The following is a 24,809-nucleotide window of genomic DNA, read 5'->3' as shown; positions in this document are numbered from 1 at the left end:
TCATCTCCATTCCAGCCCCTTTCCTGTGCCCTTCTCAGGAGCTTCCAGGCATTCAAATACAGAATACAGGTGAAGCCTGCCACCTACAGTTAAAGGGTCCATGTATATAGCTCCTGTATCCACCTGCCCTTAGTTCAGGCCCAAATTATCCCTGGAGTCAAAAGTTAAATCTCCTTCTTCTTCCCCTGGATTTAGACAAGGACAATTTAGGAAATGGACTTAAATCGCTCTTCAAGCCAGTCTGTGTTTCTTCAAATTAAAAGCTAAATATGGAATCAGAGTAAACTTCATTCAACAATGTGCAGTCAGTGTTCATGGAGCACCAGGGCTACGCAGCCTTGTGGCAAATGCAGTAATTCCATTAGTGCCACATATTCAGTGCTCATGTGTGGGCAAGAGAAATATGAGTCCAATTTCTGGATTTCTTTCTGTTCACATTGAGGATCAATTTTTCTCTCATGATGAAATTAATTCACTTTTCCTAAGTGCTCTCTGTACTACCTTCTGGAGGAAACTGTGGCCTCTGCCATTAAACCAGCGTTACTGCTACAGGAGCAGATTCTGATCCTGCTTCACAACCCTCACAGGCAGAAACACATATAACATCCACACCTCAGCCAAGGAAAAGTGCATTGCACATGAAGTTAAATGCCCAGTTGCCCTTTGTTAACAAAAATGTGTAGCTTTTGGTAAAGTCCACCAAGGAGAACACAAACCATGGGTAGAGCACACACCAAGAAATATTTCCCAAGCTGGGGAATTTAAGAGCACATGAGCAGAGTTTACACAGCACAATTCTCATGAGAAGCAATCGTGATTACTAAACAGTTACCAAAACAGTGCAGCAGGGCTCTTGAGATTGCTTTATAAACCCCAAAGTTAAGGTTAAAGAAGTTGCTGTAGCAGTGGCTTTAAGGTAAAAAATATTTTCTCTTGCTGAAGAGTATCTTTAGTTCTCAACATATATCATTACACATATATTCAGTTTAAAATGAAAAACAAGTTACACATCACTTCTGGATACTTAAAAATAAACTCTAGGTTGCTTTTCTTTTTGGCAGCACCAGCCTAAACTCTGTGGCTTTGCACTATTTCAGAAACTTCAGGTACATTACAGTCTTCTGAGAAAGGCCCAGTACTTCAGAATTCCTGTAGTAGCTGTGGAGAAAGAACATTACTGGCAACAAAAATTAAAACAACATTTCAAGACCTACAGGAATATATTTAGATGTTCATAAATGTACACACATATTTAAGCATTTCAGCTGATATCCTAAATACTTTTTCTGTGACCATAGTTACATTTCTTTTTGGTTCAAGAAAAAAAAAAGTACTTAATAGACAAATTGTTTCAGCTGTAGGTAGAAAATTCCATGGCCATGCTTCACTTTCCTGGTATATATCTGGGGCCTTTGTGGGTGAGTAGAATTTCCCCTGGTCCCCAAAGCAGCTCATCTGTGACATATGCTTTATATGCATGGGGAAAGCTGCTCTTCTTAGTCAGAGGCTCTGTTGTTGGTAGGATTCAGAGAAAGTGGGCTGCAACATCTTTTTAGGGAGAAGGCAAGTAAACTTTTTCATTCTTGTAATTTTGTGTGCTTAAACAATTTGAGACTGGACCACAAAATTGCTCACAGAATTCCAGGATCCTGTTGCTCCATGCTGCAAACTGCAGACGCTCTCCAGCCATGTTGGGCTTGGCCTGAATGTAGAATTTTACCCACCAGAAAGCATTACTGGAGCTCAAGTAGAAATTTTAAATAGCTCAATGTTACTGATGCTTTTGCCCTTTGGATTCAAAAGCAATCATGACGCAACATTTACAACCATGAGCTGGTTATAATGACAAAAATACTTTTTCAAAAAAACATTTAATGAGGTAGCTGAGATCAAATATCAAATCTATAGCATATACGACGGTGCTTAATAAGTGCTTAATAAGTACGCAGGCATTTTAAAATGTATTTTTAAATGCAAACTTGCTATAGTGCCAAATAAATGCTCTTTCTTTCCAATTCCTGAAGATGCATGCAGATGTTGCAAAGACACCCTTGCAGAATTATAACAGCAAGAAAACAAAGAGGTTGAGAGTAAGTGAAGCTGGACAAGAGGAGAATGGAAGAGAGCTCTGGGCATATAGCTTGGGCTGATGTGGTATGGTTCCCATGGAACTGAAATATAGTCAGTGCCACTGAGAACATACACCAAGAACTCAGGGACAATATGGGCCGAGATGAGGGTCTTGAGGTGGTAGGAATCACAGCCTAGAGCACTTTCATTAAGATTGAGGCAATGTTCAGAGCACAGCCCCACACATCTTTCAGGGCCCCTGGAACTACCCTCAGGAGGGAGTCTGGCCTCCTGCTGCCCTCACCGTGACCACTCTGGGTTCGGTCTGCTCCCAGCCACAGGCTGGTTTAGGCTGAACAGCTTTTAAGATGCTAACTTCAAATGATTTCCATGTGGAGTCTTGGACAAAAGGAAAGGTGGGGACACCAAGCCTGGCAGCATGGATTCTGTGACTGTTCCAGCAATATGAACATTTGGAGTTCACACGTCCACCCGCATGGGCACACACGCTCACTTGCCTGCACACAGGGGCATGCATGAGATGGTGCGGGGCTGTCAAGCAGACTCTCCAAACTCAGGCAGGGCAGGAGTGGGCAGGATGAAGGGGCCTGGGGCAGGGCTGGTGGATTCATGGAGAGGAAACCGGGATCCACCTTTGCCACCCTCCCTTTCCTGTCCTTCATGGGGGCAGCCAGCACACCAGGGCACCCAGCAGAAATGCACTGAAGACAAGGGATGGAAAGGTAGGCACCAGATCATTCAGTTACTAGGTCTCCGTCGTATAGTTGCTGTAGGCCAAAGGAGGCAAGGTCTGAAAGCTGCTCCACCGCCTTGTACCAGGCTGGGACTCCACACGCCCTTGCTCTTTATATTTACCCAGAATGTTTTTGGCTTCTTCTGCATCCCGCAAAGGGCTCTCTCCATATTCTTCCTTCAGCCACTGCCGGTACTGGAGAAGTTGAAAACATAACCAAAATGTCACACACACACACTCCTGCATCTACACAGATTATACCTGTTACTTAATGGTACAGATTTTGTCACATGTAAACAAGGAATAAATGGATATTGGGCAATCATAGGTCTGTGGTTGGCCAGCCAGTGTCAAGCCAGAGAAATAACTGCTTCTTCTAGGTTTTAGCCTGAGGACATGAAAGCAAGCCAAACCAAGAAAATGGCACTTGGCCCAAAGAGAAATAAACAGACGTTAATATGGGGTCTGAAGATGGTAAAAGACAACATCCCACAGCTGCAGCTGGTGAACAAGGGGCCAGTGATGACTTTAATTGGGGTGCAGGTGGGGCACTCTTGTCCTCTCTGGGTCTTTCAAACTCCAACCTCCATGATCCTAGGTGTGTGCAGAAAGACTGGGGCATCTTCCCAGAGGATGCTGCTCACATCACCGAAGTCCCCTGAGCATGGTTACCTGGTGGACTTCATGCTTCTCGAACTCCTGGAGCTGTCTCTGGAAGCCCAGGTTGGGGTTGGCACAGGATCTCCCTGCACGCACAGTGTGCAGGGCATCCTCCCAGCCAAAGTCGGTGACAGTCATGATGTATGCGATCACCAGAGTCACACTCCTGGAGACACCGGCCAGGCTGCAAGGGCCAAAAGAACCCACAGGGGCAAGGGGTTTTAGTCCATGAGTCCATCTCTTGATTCATCAAGATCAGGGGATTCTGTGGATCTCATTTTAGAAAGTCTTTCTGCCTTGGACTATGAGTGGACAGCAAGCCAGTATGAAATTACTCAGAAACATAGGCATCAGTGTCTGTGTTAGCCTCTTTTTTTTTTTTTTTTTTAATTTTTAACAGATTTTTCTACTATCACTTCTGGAACCAGTTTTATGATTCTCTATGCTCCTGAGCCCTTCTTCAGATAGTCCCCATTTCCTTGGGCAGAAAAAATAACTAACTAAAGCACATTGAGGGAACTTGAAGGGTCTGGGATCTATGCAATAAATCTATTTACAACCTGCAGCAGTTTAGAAGGTTTCATTTTTTTTTTTTTAGGTCTGGTTTTCTTAGATAAATGAAGGCTAGATCTATAACTGAAAGCCCGTTAAATACAGAAGCTCTTATAAAACAGTTTGTATTCTTCTTTAAATAACTGAGCAGAGCACAAGAGTGGGCACACTCCACGTGCTCTGGGATGTGGGGGGTCAATAATGGTTAATTATATCTAGCCGGCTGAGTAAGGGGACCAATTTTAAATGCATATGCAAATTAAGGTGGTCACAGAAGGCTGTGCTGTGTCAGATTTAGAGTGTTCTAGCAACGGTTTAAGATGGGGAAGTTTAGCAAAATTCTCATTTTTAGAAAGGCCTATCTTAGATTTATATAACCATATGAAGTACAAATTCCTAGAATATCAGGGCTATACATATTCAAATAATGAAAATAATAATAATAATATAACCATTCTTACATAGTGGCTCTTCCTTAAGCTTTTATATCAGAAATACTGAGAGAGCTTTTAAAAAATACATCCTCGGGCACCTGGGTGGCTCAGTGGGTTAAGCCGCTGCCTTCGGCTCAGGTCATGATCTCGGGGTCCTGGGATCGAGTCCCGCATCGGGCTCTCTGCTCAGCAGGGAGCCTGCTTCCCTCTCTCTCTCTGCCTGCCTCTCCATCTACTTGTGATTTCTCTCTGTCAAATAAATAAATAAAATCTTTTAAAAAAAAAATACATCCTCTTTGGCTGCAAACCTGGAGATTCTAATCACCAGGAGCCACAGAAGCCCAGGGACAGCATTATAGACCTCCCCTTATATGGCTCTAACTGCATCCCCTCAAATTCCTTAAAGCAAATGTAGATGAACATTATAAAATCTACAATTTGTTACATGTCCTACTCTTTTTTAAAGTAAAAAAAAAAAAAAAGTAAATCACACAATCTTAAGAACTGCATAAAACCAGCAAACATTATTTCTTTCTAAAGCAATCAAACTACTATCCCTGCTTTCCTAATACAGATTACAGACCCTTAGAACAGATTAGTTTTCATGAATGGCTCCTCTGGATATCATACATTGGATCTCTTCTGTCATAACAGAACTGTCACCACCTTCAGCAGCAACCCAGCCCAGGAGACATCACTTTACATTTCCAAAGAACTTTCACTAAAATAGCAACTTCTCTGGGGAAACTCAAAAGACTGTTAAGCTTTTTTTTTAAATCTATTTCAAACAGAATATTGTCTTTTAAAATATCTGAGTATAATTGACATATGTTACATACTTTCAGGTGTACAACATAGTGATTCTATAAGTTTACATTATGCCGTGCTCACCATAATTGTAGCTGCCATCTGTCACCATCCAACCCTGTTAGACCATTGACTGTATTCCCTACTCCTTTATTCCTATGACTTGTTCATTCCATAACTGGAAGCCTACATCTCCCACTACCCTTCACCCATTTTGCCCATCCTCTTCCCCCTTCCCCTCTGGCAACTATCAGTTTGTTCCCTGTACTTATAGGTCTGGTTCTGCCTTTTGATTTTTTTTTTTATGTGTTTTGTTTTTAGATTCCACATATAAGTGAAATCATATGGTATTTGCTTTCTCTGATGTATTTCACTTAGCATAATACCTCTCAGTCTAGCCATGTTGCTGTGTTGCTGTAAATGGCAAGATCTCTCTCTCTCTCTTTTTTTTAATGGCTGAGCAATATTCAATATGGAGTCTGACTCAATATAGAGAGGAAACGTGCTCAGCCTGCACTTTGATAAACAGCAGAGTTCTGGCTCCAGAATATTGGCTGCTGGCTCCTTTGACATAACAGTTATGTGATGCATATGAGTACTAGCAGTAATGAATATTTCATAAGGCATATTTTCAATTCACTATATTGTACACCTGAAAGTAATGCCAACTATACTTCACTTAAAAATAAAACAAATAGGGGCGCCTGGGAGGCTCAGTGGGTTAAGCCACTGCCTTCAGCTCAGGTCATGATCTCAGGGTCCTGGGATCAAGCCCCGCATCGAGCTCTCTGCTCAGCGGAGGGCCTGCTTCCCCCTCTCTCTCTGCCTGCCTCTCTGCTTACTTATGATCTCTCTCTCTCTCAAATAAATAAATGAAATCTTAAAAAAAAATTAAAAAATAAAAATTAAAAAAAAATGTAAAATATGAGAGCTAACATCCACTGAGAGCCTACCACATGCCAGGCACAGTGCTAAGAACTTTGTGTGCATTGTCCTTGGGTTGTGTGTATTATAACATTTTCTTTGCAATGTGTATGTACTCATTTACATGTATTCGTATCTATACAAAGTGTAGCTGAATGCAGGTGGAGAGCTGTATATAAACTGTTTGATTCTAAGAGTCTATTCAGATCTTTTCAAAGCAAAGTACAAAGCTAAACACATATAAAAGGCCCCATCTGTAAATGGAGAAGAAATGGTCATTCTGGTATTACACTAATGCAGTGCTAAACAGGTGCTAAATACATGATCAAAACTCTCCAGAAAGAAACAGTGTTTTGAAAGAGCACTGAGGTTTCAGGGATGATCCCACAAAATCTGTACCCTCCATAGGAGGCTATTCCAAGGGAATAATGGACATGGGCTAGAAAAGAGGTTCCTGTCTAGTAGCCTTGACAGACCCAACAGAAATCCTAACTGTGGAAATGAAAATCCTAAGTGAAAATGAAAAAAAAAAAAATTATAGCATTCTCTTTCATCAAAAACAAATGAGGACTAACAGATGACCCCTGATGGCAGGGGTCAGATAGAGTGTGTATTCAAGATTCAGAGAGCAGACAGAACTATTAGGAGATGAAATAACTAATCTAAACACACAGAAAAACCCTTGAGAGAAATCAGGCTGAGCAGAAACAACAAGCTATGATTAGGCAGAGGCATACATACCAGTGTACAAGACAGCCCTCACCCCTGAGGCGGCACTCATGAATGAATTTAATACTTTCTTTGAAATGTCTTGTCCTGTGGGGGGAGAAAAAAGAGAGAAGTGACATCTCTCTACTTTACTCAACATATGATGAAAAGAAAAATCCACCTGAGGTTTCTTGAAAAGGTCTCAGAGTCCCACAGCTTCAAAACCGTGGTCACACTGTCTGGGGCTGGAGCTGCCTCAGCTTTAGAATCTGTCACACACAATGCTGGGACCTGGGGAGGGCTGCCCATCTTCTGGGATTTTTAGAATTTCTTTGCAAGGAATTCCTGAAACACAGAGTTGCCACTGACTGGTATGTGTGGGGGGTGGTTTCTGCCTAGCCCAGGGGTTCGTTGGAGCCACTGAATGTTCAAGAGCATACTAGTGACCCCACACTGATGATCTACACACCAGCTGTGCACATTCAATAACATCCAGGTGAAGAAGGTGCCTGTATCCTGCAGGCTCCCCAGTGCTAAGAGGTAGTTTACTTTTGATGATCTGAAAAACCTAATAATACCCTCCCATATTGGTCTCCCTTGACTTTGTTACATCCTGTCAGCATGTTGTCAGAGGGCTGTAGGAAAAGGGAAAATAGAGCTCCAATCCCTGCTCAGCCACTTACTGGCTGTGTGACCTTGGGAGAGTCACTTAGTTTCCCTTAACTTCAGTTATAAAGTGGAAATAATGTCTTACAGTGTTGAACAAGGTGATATATGTCAATATACTTTGCAAACTCTGAAGTCCTTTATGACAATGAAACCATGATCCTTACTTCTTCTGACCCTTAGCTTTTTTAACACCCTTTCTCCTGAATGCATGTACCAGCATCATTTAGAGCATATTCTGGACTGACTGGTGGGTTAATTATAAACACTCCAAAGCACCTACAGAGTACATGCTTTTGGAGGTCTTCTACCTTTGATTGACTTACAGAGCAGCAAAAGACCTAAAGTTGCGCATGGAATAAATTCATCCTCTTTTAAACACCAACTGAGTACTATTTACTGGACACTGCAAAGCTGCAGGAGGTTCATGGAAGACTGAAAATTAGTTTCCAACCACACAAGCTAGGTCTATTGTTTCATGAAGGATAATAGGACAAATGAATGTAATAATGAGAAATTCAGGTATGGCATAACAAACTCAGCCAGGTATTAAATACAGAAGAAACTTAGCAACCTAAATAGAGGTGTCCAGCTAGATTAAGATGGAGGGACAAAACAGGAAACTATAAATGTGCATGCATACACATACATATTCCATAACCAGCCACAAGGCATGATCAAAAGTCCCAGGGAATCGAACCCAAGGACTCCAGACTCTTACTTAAAATCTTTAACTATGAGAACATTGCAAGACATACTTCCGCTAACTTTCCCAGGCACAAATGCTCCCAGACATACACTTATAAAATGACTCCGGGCATTGCAACTATACTCACAAACACTGGCTTGCTCTAATACAGGCAAGAAAAGATTCCTGCTGTAATTCCTGAAATCTGAAATGTCAGTACTGAAAGAGATCTCAGAAAGGATTGTAAGGCAGAAGGCTGGAAGCCCGGCAGTGAAGCTGAATGCACAGAGGGGTGAAGGGATGGGGACACTGTGATGTGACTGGCAGAAGCCTGGCCCACTGGAGGCAGGAAAGAAGGCTCAGTGCTGTTAGAGCTTGTCTCTCAAGCAAAAATAGTCTGTAGTGAAGCCTTCCAATTTTTAAGTATTGAAACTGTGGCAGACATCTTGAGTTGTGCTGATTTCGTTTGGGGCAGCAAAGTTTGTCAGGATAGTCCCCCTTCCCTCTGATTCCAGCCACGGAGAAGTAAAGAAAAGGTTGTGGGGTGGGGACTTCTGGAAAAGTTTTCTCTTCCTAATGAAAGTTATCTATCTCTGCCCCAGTTTTCCTGCTAGGAAACTGGAAGTAAGCGTCATGGTTATAGCTGTATCAGCTGCCCTGTAACCACAGATGATAAGCTGCTGGGGTGGAGAGGTAGCAGGATGCAAAGGGAGACCTCAGGGTACTGATGCCCAGGCCTGGGAGCACCCACCACCAGGTTTCTTAGTCAAGGCTTAAAGTAAATTTCTCTGTAACTTAAAACATCGTCACCCTGCTACTTTAGTCAAAGACAATCTCCCTGATAGCAGCAACCAATTCAACAGTTTTAAAAACACTGAGCTAGGTGGCAGCTGAGTGGCCCAGTTGGTTAAGCTTCCGTCTCTTGATCTCAGCTCAGGTGTTGATTTCAGGGTTGTGAGTTCAATCCCCACATTGGACTTCACATCTCAGTGTGGAGCCTACTAACAAAATAAAATAAATAAATAAATAAAAGAAAGTAAAAACATTGAGCCAACTCATCTGGCCTAGGAGTGGCTACAGGCTGCCCATCTGCCATCTGCTTCATGGTTTACACAATGCAGCCTGTCCTCCTCTGTTGGTCACTGTACATAGCAGACATGCCAGAGGGTAGGGTGGGTCTGACTGCAGATCCCAGTACCAGGACAGGCTGCCCAGAACTCAGAGCTCATCCCTGACTTCAGTCTAGCAGTGGCCTAGAGGGTACACATTTGTCCACTAGGTCGGCCATGCTGGGGGAGCCAAAGGTTCTGAGAGTCCTCTCCATGCCTGCCTATACTCATGCCTGTACTTTATGGGTCTCTTTCTAGTTGAGTAGAGCTGCATCTGAGACAAGACGGGTAGGGAAGAACACAGCAAATAGAAGAGGAAAAACAAATCTCAAAATGAATGACAACTGCCTGAGTAGTGAGCAAACCACAGACTGCTCCAGAACACAGTGCAAAGGCCCGAGTGACGTGAAAGTTACCAGGGCCCTTGAAGTGAGTAGGACTTCGCGTTTTAGGGGAACATGGTCAGTGCTGTGGAGCTCACCAAGATCTTGCAAAGTGATAACAAACGAATCCCTTTACTGAAACCTGAGAGTGGTAACAACTACTTCTATCTGGCTTTTATTCCTGCATGTACCAAACCGCATGCACGATGAAACCCAGGTCTTAAATACTGTGGGGTGTATCTGGGTTCAAAAGTCAGTCTTTCCTGTCCATTCTCAGGATAAGACAGTGGGGTGGGAGTGGGGTCAGTAGGGCAACATGCAAACCTTCCAGAGCCTAGAGAGTGTGTGTGAAAGAGCTAAAGGGCCAAGGAAGTCATGAGGAGGTGCCCCCACCTCCTTTCCAGCCCTTTCCTCTTTCAGTTCTAACCATACCAACCTTAAGTCTAGGACAAACCTACAGATGGCTCCTGCCCACCACCATGTTGGGGCAAGGGCTGTGGAACCCCAGGGCAGACACCTGTGAGAGGACAGCTCACAGCCCAGCTCAGGAGTGTAAATTATGCCACTGAAGAGATGGCTCAAAGCCCCACCACAAAACTTGACTCATAAACACAGTTGGGCATGAGGCCACACCAAGCAGACATTCCTAGAAGTGCTTTTTCCAAGTAAAGCCAGGAGGCAGGCACATTTACTACTGCTTTGGTGTGTTGCAGGGAGTGGGGGTTATTTCCAGGGAAGCTGATGACATAAACTCTAGCGCTGGTCACTAAACTCCCTCCTCCACACAGGAAATACCCGCGACTCTGGCTCTTGTTGCCCAACTCTCTGATGTGAAGCAGAAGCACACATCTTAAGCACCATCCCACCACAGGCTGTTACAATGAACACAGGTTCCCTATTCTTGCTCTTCATTTTGTTTCTCTTCATTTTGTACCCTCACTTCCATAAAAAGACATGTGTATAAGTTCTGTTGGAGGAAAGCCATTGGGGCTCATCCACCTATATGTGTCACAAACTTACCTCATAGTGCTTGCTGCTGCCAGCAATCTGAAAAGAACACCTTGGGTAGGGCAGAGGGCGCTTCAGAGGAGAACCATCCTCTGTGGGGGCTCAGCAAACTCAGCCCTGCAGTTGCCACTGTCCGTCTTTCTCAGTTTTTTCTGGCTGTCCTCCCCTTGAAGAGCCTCCTCCCTCTCTCTGTCTGGAGGCCAAGAGACAGGACCAGCCAGGTTTTCCTGACCTTCGGAGATGCACAAAACAGATGGTGGACGGAATCTAGCAAAACTACACCCCATGATGCTCATTTTTTGAGGCTGACAACTAGTTCTTATTCCAAGACTACGAGATATGGAGGCTGTGAGATCACAGACAGCCTGTGAGATCATAGACAGCCTGTGACAGCCCACAGGCAGACTGTGGGATCAGAGACAGCCTTCTCCTGCTGAGGACTCTGCTTATCTGAGCAGTAGCCCAAGGGATCTGGTCATGTATCTTGAATGGTAGCTGGGCTTACTCCAAAGCCAGCAGTATCAGAGCAGGCTGTACTGAGAGCAAAAGCCATGGAGACTCAGGACACTTCTCCTTCCCACATACATACACATGTGTGTATTTATGTGTACACACAAGCATATATGTGCATGTATGTTGCATATGAAAGCAAAGGAGGAGAAAACAAGAAAGATAAGCACTCTTTATTTTTTTCCTCCTGAAAAAAGAATGCTTAAAAAAAAAAGCAAAAAAGCAAAAAGCAAGCGGGTAGAAAGTTCTGAGTGAGTGAGCCTGTGCTCTGGAAGGTGGGCTCCGATCAGAAAGCTGTTTCTCCTAGGGCAGGATCAGCGCAGGCCCCCTGGCTCTGTGTGGGCCCAGCTGGAACACAGTAAAGCTTTCACCCCGCCCAGAAGCAAGCAGGAAGGAACATTCTATAGTAGTACATGGCAGAGCTGCTCTATAGGCACACAGCTTTGAACACACACAAACTAATCATATTTATATCAATGATTTCCCAAATTTCATATTTCCTGCACTTAAACACTGTTTTTAATTGGGGGGAATTAAAACACATGTGGTATGATCATGCTTTTCCTTTTGTCACATAAAGTCATTTTGAAAACAAAATAAAACCCTCTTTACCACCTATTATAATGTCATTTCACAAAGAGTAGCTGAACACTAGAAAAACAAGGAGGATATAGTTTAAGACTAAAAAATAGTTGGGGCGCCTGGGTGGCTCAGTGGGTTAAAGCCTCTGCCTTCAGCTCAGGTCATGATCTCAGGGTCCTGGGACCAAGCCCCATTGGGCTCTCTGCTCAGCGGGGAGCCTGCTTCCTCCTCTCTCTCTGCCTGCCTCTTGGTCTACTTGTGATCTCTATCTGTCAAATAAATAAATAAAATCTTTAATTAAAAAAAAAGGAAGACTAAAAAATAGTTAAATTCAAAAAGTCAAGTCTTATGGAAAACTCAATATGACTTTTCTGAGTATTTCTCATTTCTATGGGCTGCAAAGTCCTCAGGAGTAATGGATGAGCATGTGTGTGTGTGCACACGGATGCTCAGGTAAGTATGAATCTGTCTAGAAATAGGACCACCACAGCACTCCAAGGGCCCACATCACTTTGATCTTTCAAAGTTGCTTTTTAATAATTAAAACAAAAACAACTGTAAATGAGTGAAAGAGAGAACTGGATGTACAGAAGACATCAGCTAAACTAAACAACACATACACAAAAAGATAAGGAGGTAGAATAAGAAGGAAGTTTTACTGATACTTTAAATATAAGCTTACTGTATTGCTAATACCTCTTCTCCCCACAAAAACCTCAAAAAATTTAGAGACCTGCTCAATACGCAAACCACTGAATGTCACAAAGGCTCTATTGTAATGATGCAATGCTACCAACTCCACAGCACAGATCAAACTTTCCTGGACTTCAAGAAGATTAAAAAAGATTTAAAAAAAAGTAATTATTCCCTTAACAATGTCTAAATACAAAATACCAATTTAATAAATATTAATTTAAGAATGAGTAGTTCTTTATTCATTGATAAATTAGTTTTTTATTCATTAATTAAAGAAGTATTAATGTATTTTGAGAGTGAATTACAGTAATTCCCTCTCAAGTAGTTCACTCTGAAGGAGTTCACTCTCAAAATACATTAATAGTTCAGTAATTCACTCTCAAAATACATTAATACTTCTTTCTTGGATAGACAGCAAATACAATCATATTTTTAGAAATGCTTAGAGTTCATAAAAAACACTTTCACTTATCTACCTTATACTACAAAAATTGTGTTAGATAGGTATTTTACAGATGAGAGAAATGAGGCTAAAAATGACCTGCATAAGAAACTACAGAGAGAAAGCAAAAGCAACTATTTCTCAAAGTCTGAGAAATTCTAGCCACATGGGCCAGAGAACATGTGGCCTGTGCATTTGATATAAACTCAAGGATGCCTCTAATTGTGACAAATCATGCAAAACACACCAACCTGGGTCTGTGGGGTTATAATGACTATGAGAACTTGAACTTTCACATTTCCTGACTTTGAAAGGCAAGGTGGTTGGGGGAACTGAGCTAAGATTTTAATGTGCTAATGTTATCTCCACCAGGTTTCTGCGTTTTTAAGTTCCTGGAAGATCAGAGGGGGAGTTTATGAGGATTAAAGCCATGACAGAAAAATGACCTTTCTGGGCAGTTTACAGCCACTGAATGCCAAGTGAAGCAGTTAGTTTCAAAAGGTCACAAACCTCTTACTAAGCATAATTGGCAAGAAGAATTCCTGTTGGTATAAGCATCTATGGGGAGAGACTTAGGATATTATATTAAATATATATTATATATATTAAATTATATCCCAAGTGAGAAATAATTTTATAAGTTTGTAAGTACAGGGATACAGTTTTTTAGAATTTATTTTGTCATTAAATATAAGAATTCTCAGGTATTCATAATTGAAAATGGCTAGACTAACGAACTACTAGTTCTACTCATCTGAGTTACCCAGGGCATATTTTCCAAATGACAGACATGATTTCTCCTGTTTTTGTTAACCAGAGCATTAATATTATTTATCTCCTGACCACCTACATTGGTTAATGGTACAGAAAATAAAGGTTCACATTAGCCTATATGTTCCTAATATTTGCTGAGTAATTACTTCAGGCTACCTGCAGTGAGGTGGGTCATATAAACAGAATCAAGTGTTCCACTGGCCATGGTCTAATTATATCATGAAAGCATGCTCACTGTTAAAAGGCACATTATGCTTTCAATAAAATATTTGTAACAAGAAAAGAGAAACTCAAGCGATTTCATAGGCTGTCTCTTAACATACAAAGTATACTCATATTCCAAACTTAACTCCACAATTTCCATGTAACTTCAGTAGAGCAAGAAGTATTTATAGAATCATGGACATCGATGCGCCCAAATCCTTATTTAATGCATAGGATTTGCTATTACTAATGGATTAAAAATAAAAGTTTCCCCAAAGAATCACATGAGTGCTTATGAACATAACTCCCAACAAGAGAGTGCCAGCTTTTCTGCCTTTCGATGAGTTGTGGCTGGACTTTATTTTCCAACTGAAACAGAAGTTGTACTGCTATAGGACTTCACTCAAAATAGCAGCAGTGGCACAATCTCCGCAAGTTCTCTCTGTCATTAGCTTCATACTTGGGTGCTATAATAACCACCTATTGGAATCCTACACTACACTTTCACCAAGATGTGAGGAAAGGGCTAAAAAGGGAAATCATTCATCTTAACAAGACCTCTGCACATATTTAGGATGGGAGAGAACAAATTCAAATCTTATGGGCTAGTCCTCTGGACCCAAGGTGACTGTATTTGGGCTGGTTTTGCCAGATCTGAACTGACCCATGAGACACTGCAACTCAGAGAAATATTTTCTGTCACTCTGGCCTTTCCATGTAAAGAAATCTTTCAAATATTCCACTGAAGTGGGCCTCCTGAGCACCAAAGCTTGTTATTTCAACTATCTTCTTTTGTAACTCTCAAGATATATTTATACACCCTGAAGACAGTAAAAGTATACTCTGATTTTCAAAAGTGCTTAGAGTTCATAGATATGTGATCTGTCTTCAAAAATCCTGAAGGCAGGAATTTTTCAAATGAGGGAACTGAAGCTCAGATGGGTTTAAATGACTTGTCAAGGTAGATGCAACTAGTTTTCAAGTTAAGATATCTAACATCAAGGTCTACTGCTTACTTGTTTATATAATGTAGGGCTGCTCAATGCTCAATCTTCATTTCATACATCAGTCATTGTCCTGGACATCAAGCACAGTGCTTGGCTCCTAGCAAAGCTGAAAAGCCCTGGGGGCAATGGAGTACAGGTGGCTACCTTCTCTGACAACAAATGCCCAGAATGTGTTACAATCTGATTCCTCCAAAGAGTCATTGCCAATCAGGTATTGACAAGTTCACGGTACGTTAGAATCTCAGTTTGAGGTAAGAGCAAAGCAACTGTTCTAAAAATAGCCACCAAAACATGGGCAGAAGATTGCTGTGGTCTCCAGAGAAAGGCAGTGGCTCACTTCCTTCCGTATACGCCATGCCCTTCCAACCACTTCTGTTTCTTGACACGACTAGTAACCAAGGAAGTTCTCTGGTGCTGCTTCTCCTAGACATAGGTTGCTACAGTTTTCCTAGTGATCCTAGTAAAATCTTTCCTCCACCATCCTCGATTTTAAAGATTGGCTTTTTCTGTGAAATACAGAGTTAGTGTGAAAACAAGTCTTGCATAGAATGTTATCTGTGCCTGTTTTCCAATCTACCTTTCCTGGTCTAACTATATACCACCTGTCTCCTGTCCTACCCACCTGCTTTCCCACATCTTTCCCCACAGCAATCGATCTGACTCTGGCAACGTTTTTTGTTTTTTCTTCCCCCCAAAGAGGTAGATCTCTCAAAATTATTGTATAATCTGTGAAAAATCTGCTGTCCAGCAATAAAAATCAAGATTGGCTGATGTTTCAGTGTTCAATAGCTTTTAGAGATGTGAGACAATTGGGATACTAAACAGAAGATTATGTGGTATGTAATTCCAATGTGCAGGATTTGTAAGTAATAGAGCTTAAGAATCGTGAAGGATGAATCCTGATAGGTCTGCAGACTCCCAAATTTACAAAAACCACCTTAGTTTACACTCTCCTAATAAAATGCGGTAATGTATAATACTAGCAGGGTTGTTGTATGTGACATGCAATGTAAGCATGAGGCCAGCCTGAGAAGCAGAGGCTGGTGTCTACTAGATACACTGAATGGCTCAGTACTTCAATTCTGCTCCAGTCCCTCAGCCTGCAAGGTTCAAATCCATGCTTCAGTAAAACTTAACTCCATATCGTGGTCTTTCTAGGTCACTTTTAGACACCAAACAGTGTGAATGTTTAAAGCTGTGACTGCTGTGGGTCTCCAAAGACCTGTCCCTCATTCTGCTGAAGCCTAATCACAACCTAATTATTGTCACCTTTCCTTTTTTACTCTTTAATTTGGCTCCTAGAAAATTTAAAATTACCTGCATGGCTTACATTTGTGGTTCATAGTCTATTTCTACTGGATGGTGCTGTCTTAGGCAAAACCCATTAGCTTCTTTAAACCTTTGCTTCTAGAGAGAGGATAAACATGCTAAAAGTTGGTTTGAGGCATCGTTTCTAAAAATGAGCCTCTTCTTGTAGACATCCCATCAGTCAGTGTTGTATAGTTGAAGGACTGGCAAACAAACAGTGTACTTCCCGCTACAGCTCTAACTTCGCAGCGCAGACCTCTATGCTGGGCATCAAGAGTCTCATGGCTCTAATGACGTCACGGCACTTAACTTACTTGACTTTACTGGTCTTTATTCATTTTTAATATCTCCAAAAATATAGGAAAAAACCACTTACAGGTTCTGAGACGGTGAATCCGCTGCTGGAATGCACAGGTATTTAACCCCCTGTAGAATAACAAAAATATAATAAAAAGATGATACTTAGTGTAGAATACTAGTTAAAGGAACTGTTTACTCAGATCAAAAAATAAAAAGTAAAAAGGAGAAGTTTTCCCCTCATCCTTTGTTGCCAAGGAACCAGGGGAAACTTTTTAATTAAGGTTCCTGGTTATTTCCTTGACCGTGCATACGAATATTCATGCTCTGGCTTGCAAACAGTTTGTAGGCTTAGATAGGTTTATCAAAAAAGTGAAATAATTGAGTGCTTTCCAGTAAGTGTCAACGTTTCAAAACTATCATTTCAGGCTTGTTTACATATTCAACATTTTAAAAAAATCTATTTAAGATCCTAAGTGACCAAAAAGGAAGCCCTTTAAGTAAAATCCTTAACATGATGACTAAATTATAATGTTACATTACAGAGTATTCTACATCAAATTTTAGTAATTAGAAAATTATAGTTTCCCTGATGCATTATTGGGAATTTACAAATTCAAAATATCTTGATTTATTTTTTTAAAGAATTTATTTATTTATTTGTTATAGAGGGGGAGAGAGAGAAAGCACAGCAGGGGGAGTGGCAGGCAGAGCAGGCAGAGGAAGAAGCAGGCTCCTCGCCGCCGAGCAAGGAATGCGATGTGGGACTTGATCCCAGGACCTTGGGGTCATGACCTGAACTAATGGCATATGCTTAATGATTGAGCCACCGAGGCATCTCTATTTTGATTTTGCTTGTTTTTCAAAAGAGTAAAAGTTTGTGTACCAAACTTTTAGAATGGTCTAATTTGAAAACCAAAAAATGAACTTCATATAGGTCTCCATAAAAATCTATAAAAAATGTCTGTGTAAATTCATGCTATGAAAAGCCATGCTAAATTTTTTTAAAGATTTTTATTTATTTATTTGACAGAGAGAGATCACAAGTAGACAGAGAAGCAGGCAGAGAGAGAGAGGAAGGGAAGCAGGCTCCCCGCCGAGCAGAGAGCCCGATGTGGGACTCGATCCCAGGACCCTGAGATCATGACCTGAGCCGAAGGCAGTGGCTTAATCCACTGAGCCACCCAGGCACCCCAGCCATACTAAATTTAAGTTTTATTAAAAACCTGGTTGGTTGGAGCACCTGAATGTCTCAGTCAGTTAAGTGTCTGACTTCTCAGGTCATGGTCTCAGGGTCCTCAGATTGAACCCCACATTGGGCTCCCTGCTCTGCAGGGAGGAGTCTAGCTGTCTCTCTGCCCCTCCTCCTGCTCATGCTCTATCTCAAATAAATACATTAACTAATTAATTAGATAATTAATTAAATATATTTTTTTAAAAACTTGGTTGTTTCTTCTTCAGAGGGATTTATAGTTCCAAAGGTCTTCAATGTCATGTAAAAAACAAAATCTAGAAATCTCAGCAATCTTTGCAAAACAATATGGTTCTGTGAGAACTTAGAGGAACCATTTTTAAACCCTTCCTCCTTTGATAGCCTAATCTCATAGGATCTTGCCACCATGTCATGAAAAATAAGTAGGGGAAGAAACACATCAAACACTAAAAAAGTAACCAAGCTAAGAGAGTTAATGAAGGGGAAACATAGAGAAATATATAGACTACCACAAGTACCTCAGCAAATAAAGTCATAAAATAACTTGTCTTTTAGAATTATTTGAATTTTTTGCAGTTGATTATTAAAATTTTATTGCTAATTCATATGAGGCATTTCTGTGGTGTATTTACTAATGTAGTCTAGTAAGGAACATCCAAATTTGTGGCTGCCCCAAACTCTTCTAGACCTCCACACTTTGATACTTCAAGACATTGTGAATTCTATTTTCCAATACAGAATCCATGTAAACTACATTTCTCAATCTCCTTTGCTTTAGGGTGTAGATTCAGGACCTGGTTTCATCATATGACACACCTACTTGAGGTGGATTTGGAAACAGGACATGGGACAAGTCAGATGGGTAAAGAGCACCTGCTTGGCAAGGTGCAGGTGGCAGTAGAAGCAGGTGGTTCTGGGGGCAGACGTGGCAGCAGATCTCACCAGTTGTGTGATGTGGTCTGAGTGTTGTTCCTTTAACTTCAGCTGAAAGTCTGTTTCTCCAGCTTTTCTGAGAATATAAGATCTCAACTATCTCTTGACAAACACCTTCCTGCTTAAACCAGTTCAGCATGCAATCAGCTGTCTCTCACTAAGACCTAAAAGATAAAATTCCCCTCTGGGTCTCCTAGTATTAGAAGAGGTCAGAAAAAAAATTTTTTTCCTGCTTAATTCATATACACATACAGTTTTGTTTGTTTGTTTGTTTGTTTAGCTCTGAGTCAATCATTACATCTTCCAACAAACTCTTGAAGATGAGTTTTACTATTGCTTCTCCATGTGAGAATATTTTACATGAGACCTAACAGGTTTGAACATGTCGAGGGTAAAGTTTAAGGATAAGCTGATAATCCCTAATTGCCTCCTTCTGTCTGTCCTCATTTCTTCCTGGACACTGGGCTCTGTTGGAAATAACAAAGCAGTTGTCTGAAGTTCTAAAGCACCTCCAAACCCAGAGAGATATTAAAGCAGTGATTTAAAAGGAAAGAAAATGGAAAAGGAAATGATACTATAAAAAAAAAAAGTAATTTCACTACTTCCCTTCATCAGGGCCAAGCAAGCTTATTGGTATAGATACACATACTGATCATTTCATAAATCTGTCACTGGAATGACTCATTTACTTTTTTTCTTTTACTTTTAAGTGAGAGTTGGCCATGGATCAGGTCCAGAAGCTTATGAAATTCTTTCCTCCCACACACTTCCTCTAATTCAGACCAGAACTTCCAGAGGGATGGGAAGGATTCTCAGGTTTCCACCCTCCTTCCCACTGTGACTGTCACCTGGGTAACTTCAATCAATCAAGAATGCTGAGGTGGATCCCCTCCAACATAGGATAAAAATGCTTGCCTCTCAAACATGCTGATGGACAGCCACTTAATCCTAACAGAATCTAAAATCACCCCAGGCCATACAATGAGAGGAAAGAAAAAAAAAAGAAGGAAAGGAAGAGAATGGGCCAGAAGAGGAGACTAAATAGCTCTTAGCTTATTAAGAGCATTCACCATAAATTCCAATGGCAGTGTGATTGGAAAGCACCTCACTTCCTTCAGGTGTTCCCTGAGTGGGGTCCCAGTCCCCTTTTTGGTGCCTGATGAGAAAAAGAAAAGGCTGCTGGCCCCATATGGCAGGAGTAAAATGCAGGAAGATAGCAAAGGGTATCCCTCCCTTCATGCCCACAGATTGATGAGGAGGCAACTTTCAGACATGCTGGGCCCCTCACCCTCACTAGCTGGGATGGGCATGTGGCAGCTACAGCTTCCCATCTGTGAAGCTTCTAAGGAGGAACAAAGTAGCTCTCAGCCACAAGTTTGGGGATCCCCTATTGTTAAGGAAGGACAGAGAAAATAGAAAACACAAGATCATGTTCTCTCAAAAGTAGAACAACAAGAACCTTCCTTGCCACGTGGTAAACACTAAATATCTATTGAACAAGGTGAAAACCAATTAACATGAAGATCACACTACAGGAATAGTACACAGGAAGAAAATTATCATAAAGTGCCCATGCCTGGGGACCATAAAAATAAGAGAGCTGAACTTTCAGCCATGACATAGGAAAGGCACACTGCAGGCACATGCTCCAGACACCAGCCTCCTGCCTGTCCATACCACCAGAACTTGGTTAAGAATCAGCTCACCGTGATCTACAATAAGAAGGGAACAAACTATGCAAATACAGTAAAGAAAGGAGTCAAAACTGTCAAAGAGGTTCAGCTGCTCACAGCCCAAGAACATCTATTTATCTTGGCTTAGTCATTAACAAAGCACGAAAAGTATCTTTCTTGCAGGCCACAGACTGCAGAACATACAGTACCTGAAAAAAGTCTTCAGATGCCTGCACATGTTTACAATTCATGGCAGTTAATTACTAATTCAGAAAGCAGCAAGAGTGCTGACAGCATTAAGGACCTCAATGCTACAAGGTGGAGAGACTTAAAATTGTCCTAGTATTAATGGAATCCCCCCCCAAAAAATCATTCTCCCATATTGAGGTTTGTAGAGACAGAGATATGGGGCAGGATGTGTTTAGCTAAATTATGGAAAACATGACAAATGAAGCAAAAAAGTAACAGATCTTATTCTAGAACAAAATTCTAGAACAATCTGAAAAGTTCATAAGTAATAAAAATAACAGAGGGAAGGTGGATGTGGGGATGAGTGAAATAGGTGAAGGGGATTAAGAGCACATTTATCATGATAAGCACTGAGTAATGTACAGAATCCTTGAATCACTATATTGTAAGGCTGAAACTATACAACACTGTATGTTAAGTATACTGAAATAAAAAAAATAACAGCAATGTTTCCATTCCTACAAGATTTGCTATGTGATATTTGCTCCTACATATTACCTCTTAAACTAAAACAACAACAACAACAACAACATTAAAACTAAAATTATCTTCTTTGAAAGAAAATTATTAAATAGATAAGAATTTAGTACTTTTCATGATTTTCCAAAACAGTGATTGGTGGAAATCCAATTAATATTAAACTTCATGGAGCTAGTAAGTGTCAAGTTACAGATTTTCAATTTAGGCAGCTAGCCCAAGAATACAAAAACCAGTTTAGCTAAGGGAAAGGGCTCAGTCTATGCTTTAAGACTGTCTTGATTTCTAGGAGGGACAAAGAATGAGCAGATAATTTCTTCTGACTACATGGCATTTTGAATGGCCTATAACATCTGAGAATGCTATTAATACTGATAAGGTGAGGACCAGAAGGAAGAAAAGGCAAAGAATTAAGAAAAAGCCTCATATTTACACTGAACACATATACACTGAATATTCATAATAACAGGGAACACATCAGTTAGTATTACATAGTGTGGAAAGACATTAGGAAAATACCAGAAACAAGTTAGATTTCAATGGGATCATCCAAAGAAAGTTTTGGGGGTGAAGTTTTTAGGTTAGGTTTTGAAAGAGACAACAAAAATCAATTGATTGAAAAGAAAGTTAGAAAGTATTTCAGAGATTGTTCTTGCACAAAGTTTAAGGCTTTCTAAGTCCTTATTCTCAAAAGTTCTAATATTTTTCTGTTTTCTGTTTCAACAAGCATAGTAACCACCAAAAGTAAGGTTTTTGCCTTTCTTTGGGGCTGAAACTAAAGATTACACTTAAAACGATACATCGTCAAGTACTTGAGAAACAGGGGCAAGATTCTGATTTCAGGCCTAGTAAAAAGATCAAACTCTCGCTTGTTTCAAGTACAATTTCTAAAATTCACTGTTCTTTTCTTTCTGAAACATAAGTAAGAGGCTTCTGGAGAAGCTATCTGGCATTCTACTTTTCTAAAGAAAAGAAAGATCAAGGCCTTCAGAAGCGGTTTTCTCTCTCTCAGGAAAACTAATAAAATCAGTTTCTGCAAGGACTTATTCACAACCTAAGAGGAAACATGAGTAGGAGACAGAGTTACTAAGAGGCCAGAATCAAGAAATCCATGTGATGGAGAAATTATTTTAGCTGCTAATAAAAGTGACTTGATCTTGGATCTTGGTTTCTCATCTTATCCCATCCAAATACCAATAGCAATATGGGTGTACCAAGGAGGAGTCTTCTGAAAGAGATGACATTTTTTTCTTTGACAGTCACATTTATGAGGTAACAGAGTGGCACGCTGAAGTGGGCTCTGCAATTCCTACACATGGAAATCTATGAACACTGATAATCTAATGCCCATTAATGAAGTAAGCAAAGTAAGCTGGGGACTCCACTTAGACCTAATTCCCAAATTATCCAAAAATCTGACTCCAAAAAAGAAACAAAATTAAAAAAGAATTAAGTTTGATCAGAAGCAAGACCACAGTTTATACACCACTATAAAAAACAGAAGTCTCTCCCACTTGAGACAATCACTCTGTACTTTTTATTGTAGTAAAATATACATCACATAAAATTTATCATTTTAACCATTATTAAATACACAGCTCAGTGGCATCATGTATATTCACATCCTAATCACCACCACTCATCTCTAGAACTTTTTCATCTTCCCAGATGGAAACTCCGAGCCCATTAAACACTAAATCCCATTAACCCTTCTCCCCATCCCCTGTAACCCCCAATTCTACTTTCTATCTCTATGAATTTGACTACTTCTATACTTTTTTTTTTTTTGACAGAGATCACAAGTAGGCAGAGAGGCAGGCAGAGAGAGATAGGGGGGAAAGGAGGCTCCCTGCTGAGCAGAGAGCCCAATGCTGGGCTCAATCCCAGGACCCTGGGATCATGACCTGAGCTGAAGGCAGAAGCTTTAATCCACTGAGCCACCCAGGCACCCCACTTCTGCATTTTTATATAAACCTCAAGGCAGGTAATCTGAAAAAATTAGTCTAGCCACACTCCTGAAGGTCATAGACCAAGACACACGGCAACTGCTGACTTGAAATTGCTCAGATGTACCTGGAAGGTTTGACAGCCTTACATTTCATGGAGTATCTTACTCCAGAGAAAGCACAGAAAGATCTCCACCTAGGCTATGTATATGGATGCCATGTACATGGATGCCAAAGCTGGTACCTGGCCCATGGGGTTTGATCATTATTTCTCCTCAATTTAAGAACTTTCACATAGCCAGTAACATTTTTTAAAGGGAAAAAGTAGAATACAGAATTATGTCTGTAGAAAGAATACGTCTGGAAAAACTTTGTATGTCTGTGGACTAAGAACTGGAAGCAGGCATAAAAGCAAAAAACAAAAAAACAAAAACAGGGCGCCTGGGTGGCTCAGTTCAGCTGAGGTCATGATCCTGAGGTCCTGGGGTTGAGTCCTGGGTCAGGCTCCCTCTCCAAGGGAAATCTGCTTCTTCTGTCCCTCATCCCACCCATTCTCTCAAACTCTCTCTCTCTCTCAAATAAATAAGATCTAAACAAAACAAAACAAAACCGGGTAAGGTCTAGGGGGTAAGATTCTTGATAATCTCCTTTTTTGTTTGTACCATAATAGAAATCTCATAGGAATTACTGTAGAAAATCACAACAGAAGATAAATACAGTCCTTGAATTGTGCTACATAACACATGTTCTGAGTCTAGGCTCTAAACTGAAGATGCATTTTCTTCAGGCACCCATTTGCCACTGATTCTTCCTGCACCAGCTAAATTTAGGAAACACTACTACAAATAACAACTTCCAAGAACTCTGTGGTACTTGATGGGGTGGGGAGGGGTGGGAAGGTCAGAGTGGAGAGACAAGATTTAGCCTTTGGTTTGATTTTGTGAGAAAAAATGCAAATGAGAAACCTCCAACACCTGTTGGCTTCTTTCAGGTTAGTCAAAAAACGACATACATTTGACTTGTCAGATCAACAGATGAGGACCCAAATGCTTATTTTTGCTCAAGTTATTTCAATGAAAGGCTAAAGTAGGCATGGTCAGCACACTGAATTTCCTTGAGCCAGCATGGGTGGGTTATGGGAAGGAGGTGAGGGAGATTCACGTCAGCTCCAACCTACCACTGAAAGCCCTCTTCTGTGATTTCAGTTGTGTCTGGCACCGCTGATGTATTCAGTGTGACTCATGAAAACAGGGCCAGTTTCAGCAATCTCTCCAAACCAAGTAATTCTACAATATTACTTAATGAATGTTAATGATAAATGATAAATGACCAAAAAAATTACCATGATTGAAAACTGATGCTTGGAAATCAGAAGAAATCCGCAGTAGCTACTTCAGAATCACAAGCTACCACTTGTTAAAGATATAAAGGTAAATTTGCCTCAGCTGCTAAAACATATCAGTGGATCCATCCTGTCTGCAAAGTAAAGATCCTCTTCAAAATCCTTCAGCACTTGTCTACAACTCATCTCCCAAGCTCACCTCCACCAGCTCACCAAACACCAGGTACCTGGCTGCCTGAGAATCTATCCAAATGTTCTGTACTTTCCTGCCCACGCCTCCCCAGGGTCCCTTCTACTCCCCCGTGTTTGTTTCCTCTGGAATACCCTTCTCTTTCAGGACTCCTCCCAGGGGTACTCCCTTAGTGGAACCACACCTGATGTAACCCACCAGCC

At 40.9% G+C, this 24,809-nt stretch overlaps 1 protein-coding gene across 3 annotated transcripts in view; it reads right to left on the bottom strand.

Annotated features, from left to right (window-relative positions):
* The window catches only part of DUSP22 (dual specificity phosphatase 22), an 86,967-nt gene that overhangs the window by 21,116 nt on the left and 41,042 nt on the right, over window positions 1–24,809 (bottom strand). Inside the window, exons 4-8 of one of the 3 annotated variants that reach the window (XM_044257772.1) lie at window positions 16,663–16,712; window positions 6,943–7,017; window positions 3,497–3,668; window positions 2,947–3,019; window positions 911–1,158 (exon numbers count right to left, since the gene is read on the bottom strand). In XM_044257772.1, coding sequence (XP_044113707.1) covers window positions 1,112–1,158; window positions 2,947–3,019; window positions 3,497–3,668; window positions 6,943–7,017; window positions 16,663–16,712 — 417 coding nt within the window. In that variant the 3' untranslated portion in view covers window positions 911–1,111. Of the gene's footprint in view, window positions 1–910; window positions 3,020–3,496; window positions 3,669–6,942; window positions 7,018–16,662; window positions 16,713–24,809 lie in introns of those variants that run through there. The other 2 variants (XM_044257761.1, XM_044257751.1) reach the window with 2 other exon arrangements.

This window comes from Neovison vison, chromosome 1, assembly GCF_020171115.1.
Source record: "Neovison vison isolate M4711 chromosome 1, ASM_NN_V1, whole genome shotgun sequence".
NCBI classification, from domain to species: domain Eukaryota; kingdom Metazoa; phylum Chordata; class Mammalia; order Carnivora; family Mustelidae; genus Neogale; species Neogale vison.
This window is presented reverse-complemented; position numbering and strand designations above follow the sequence as displayed.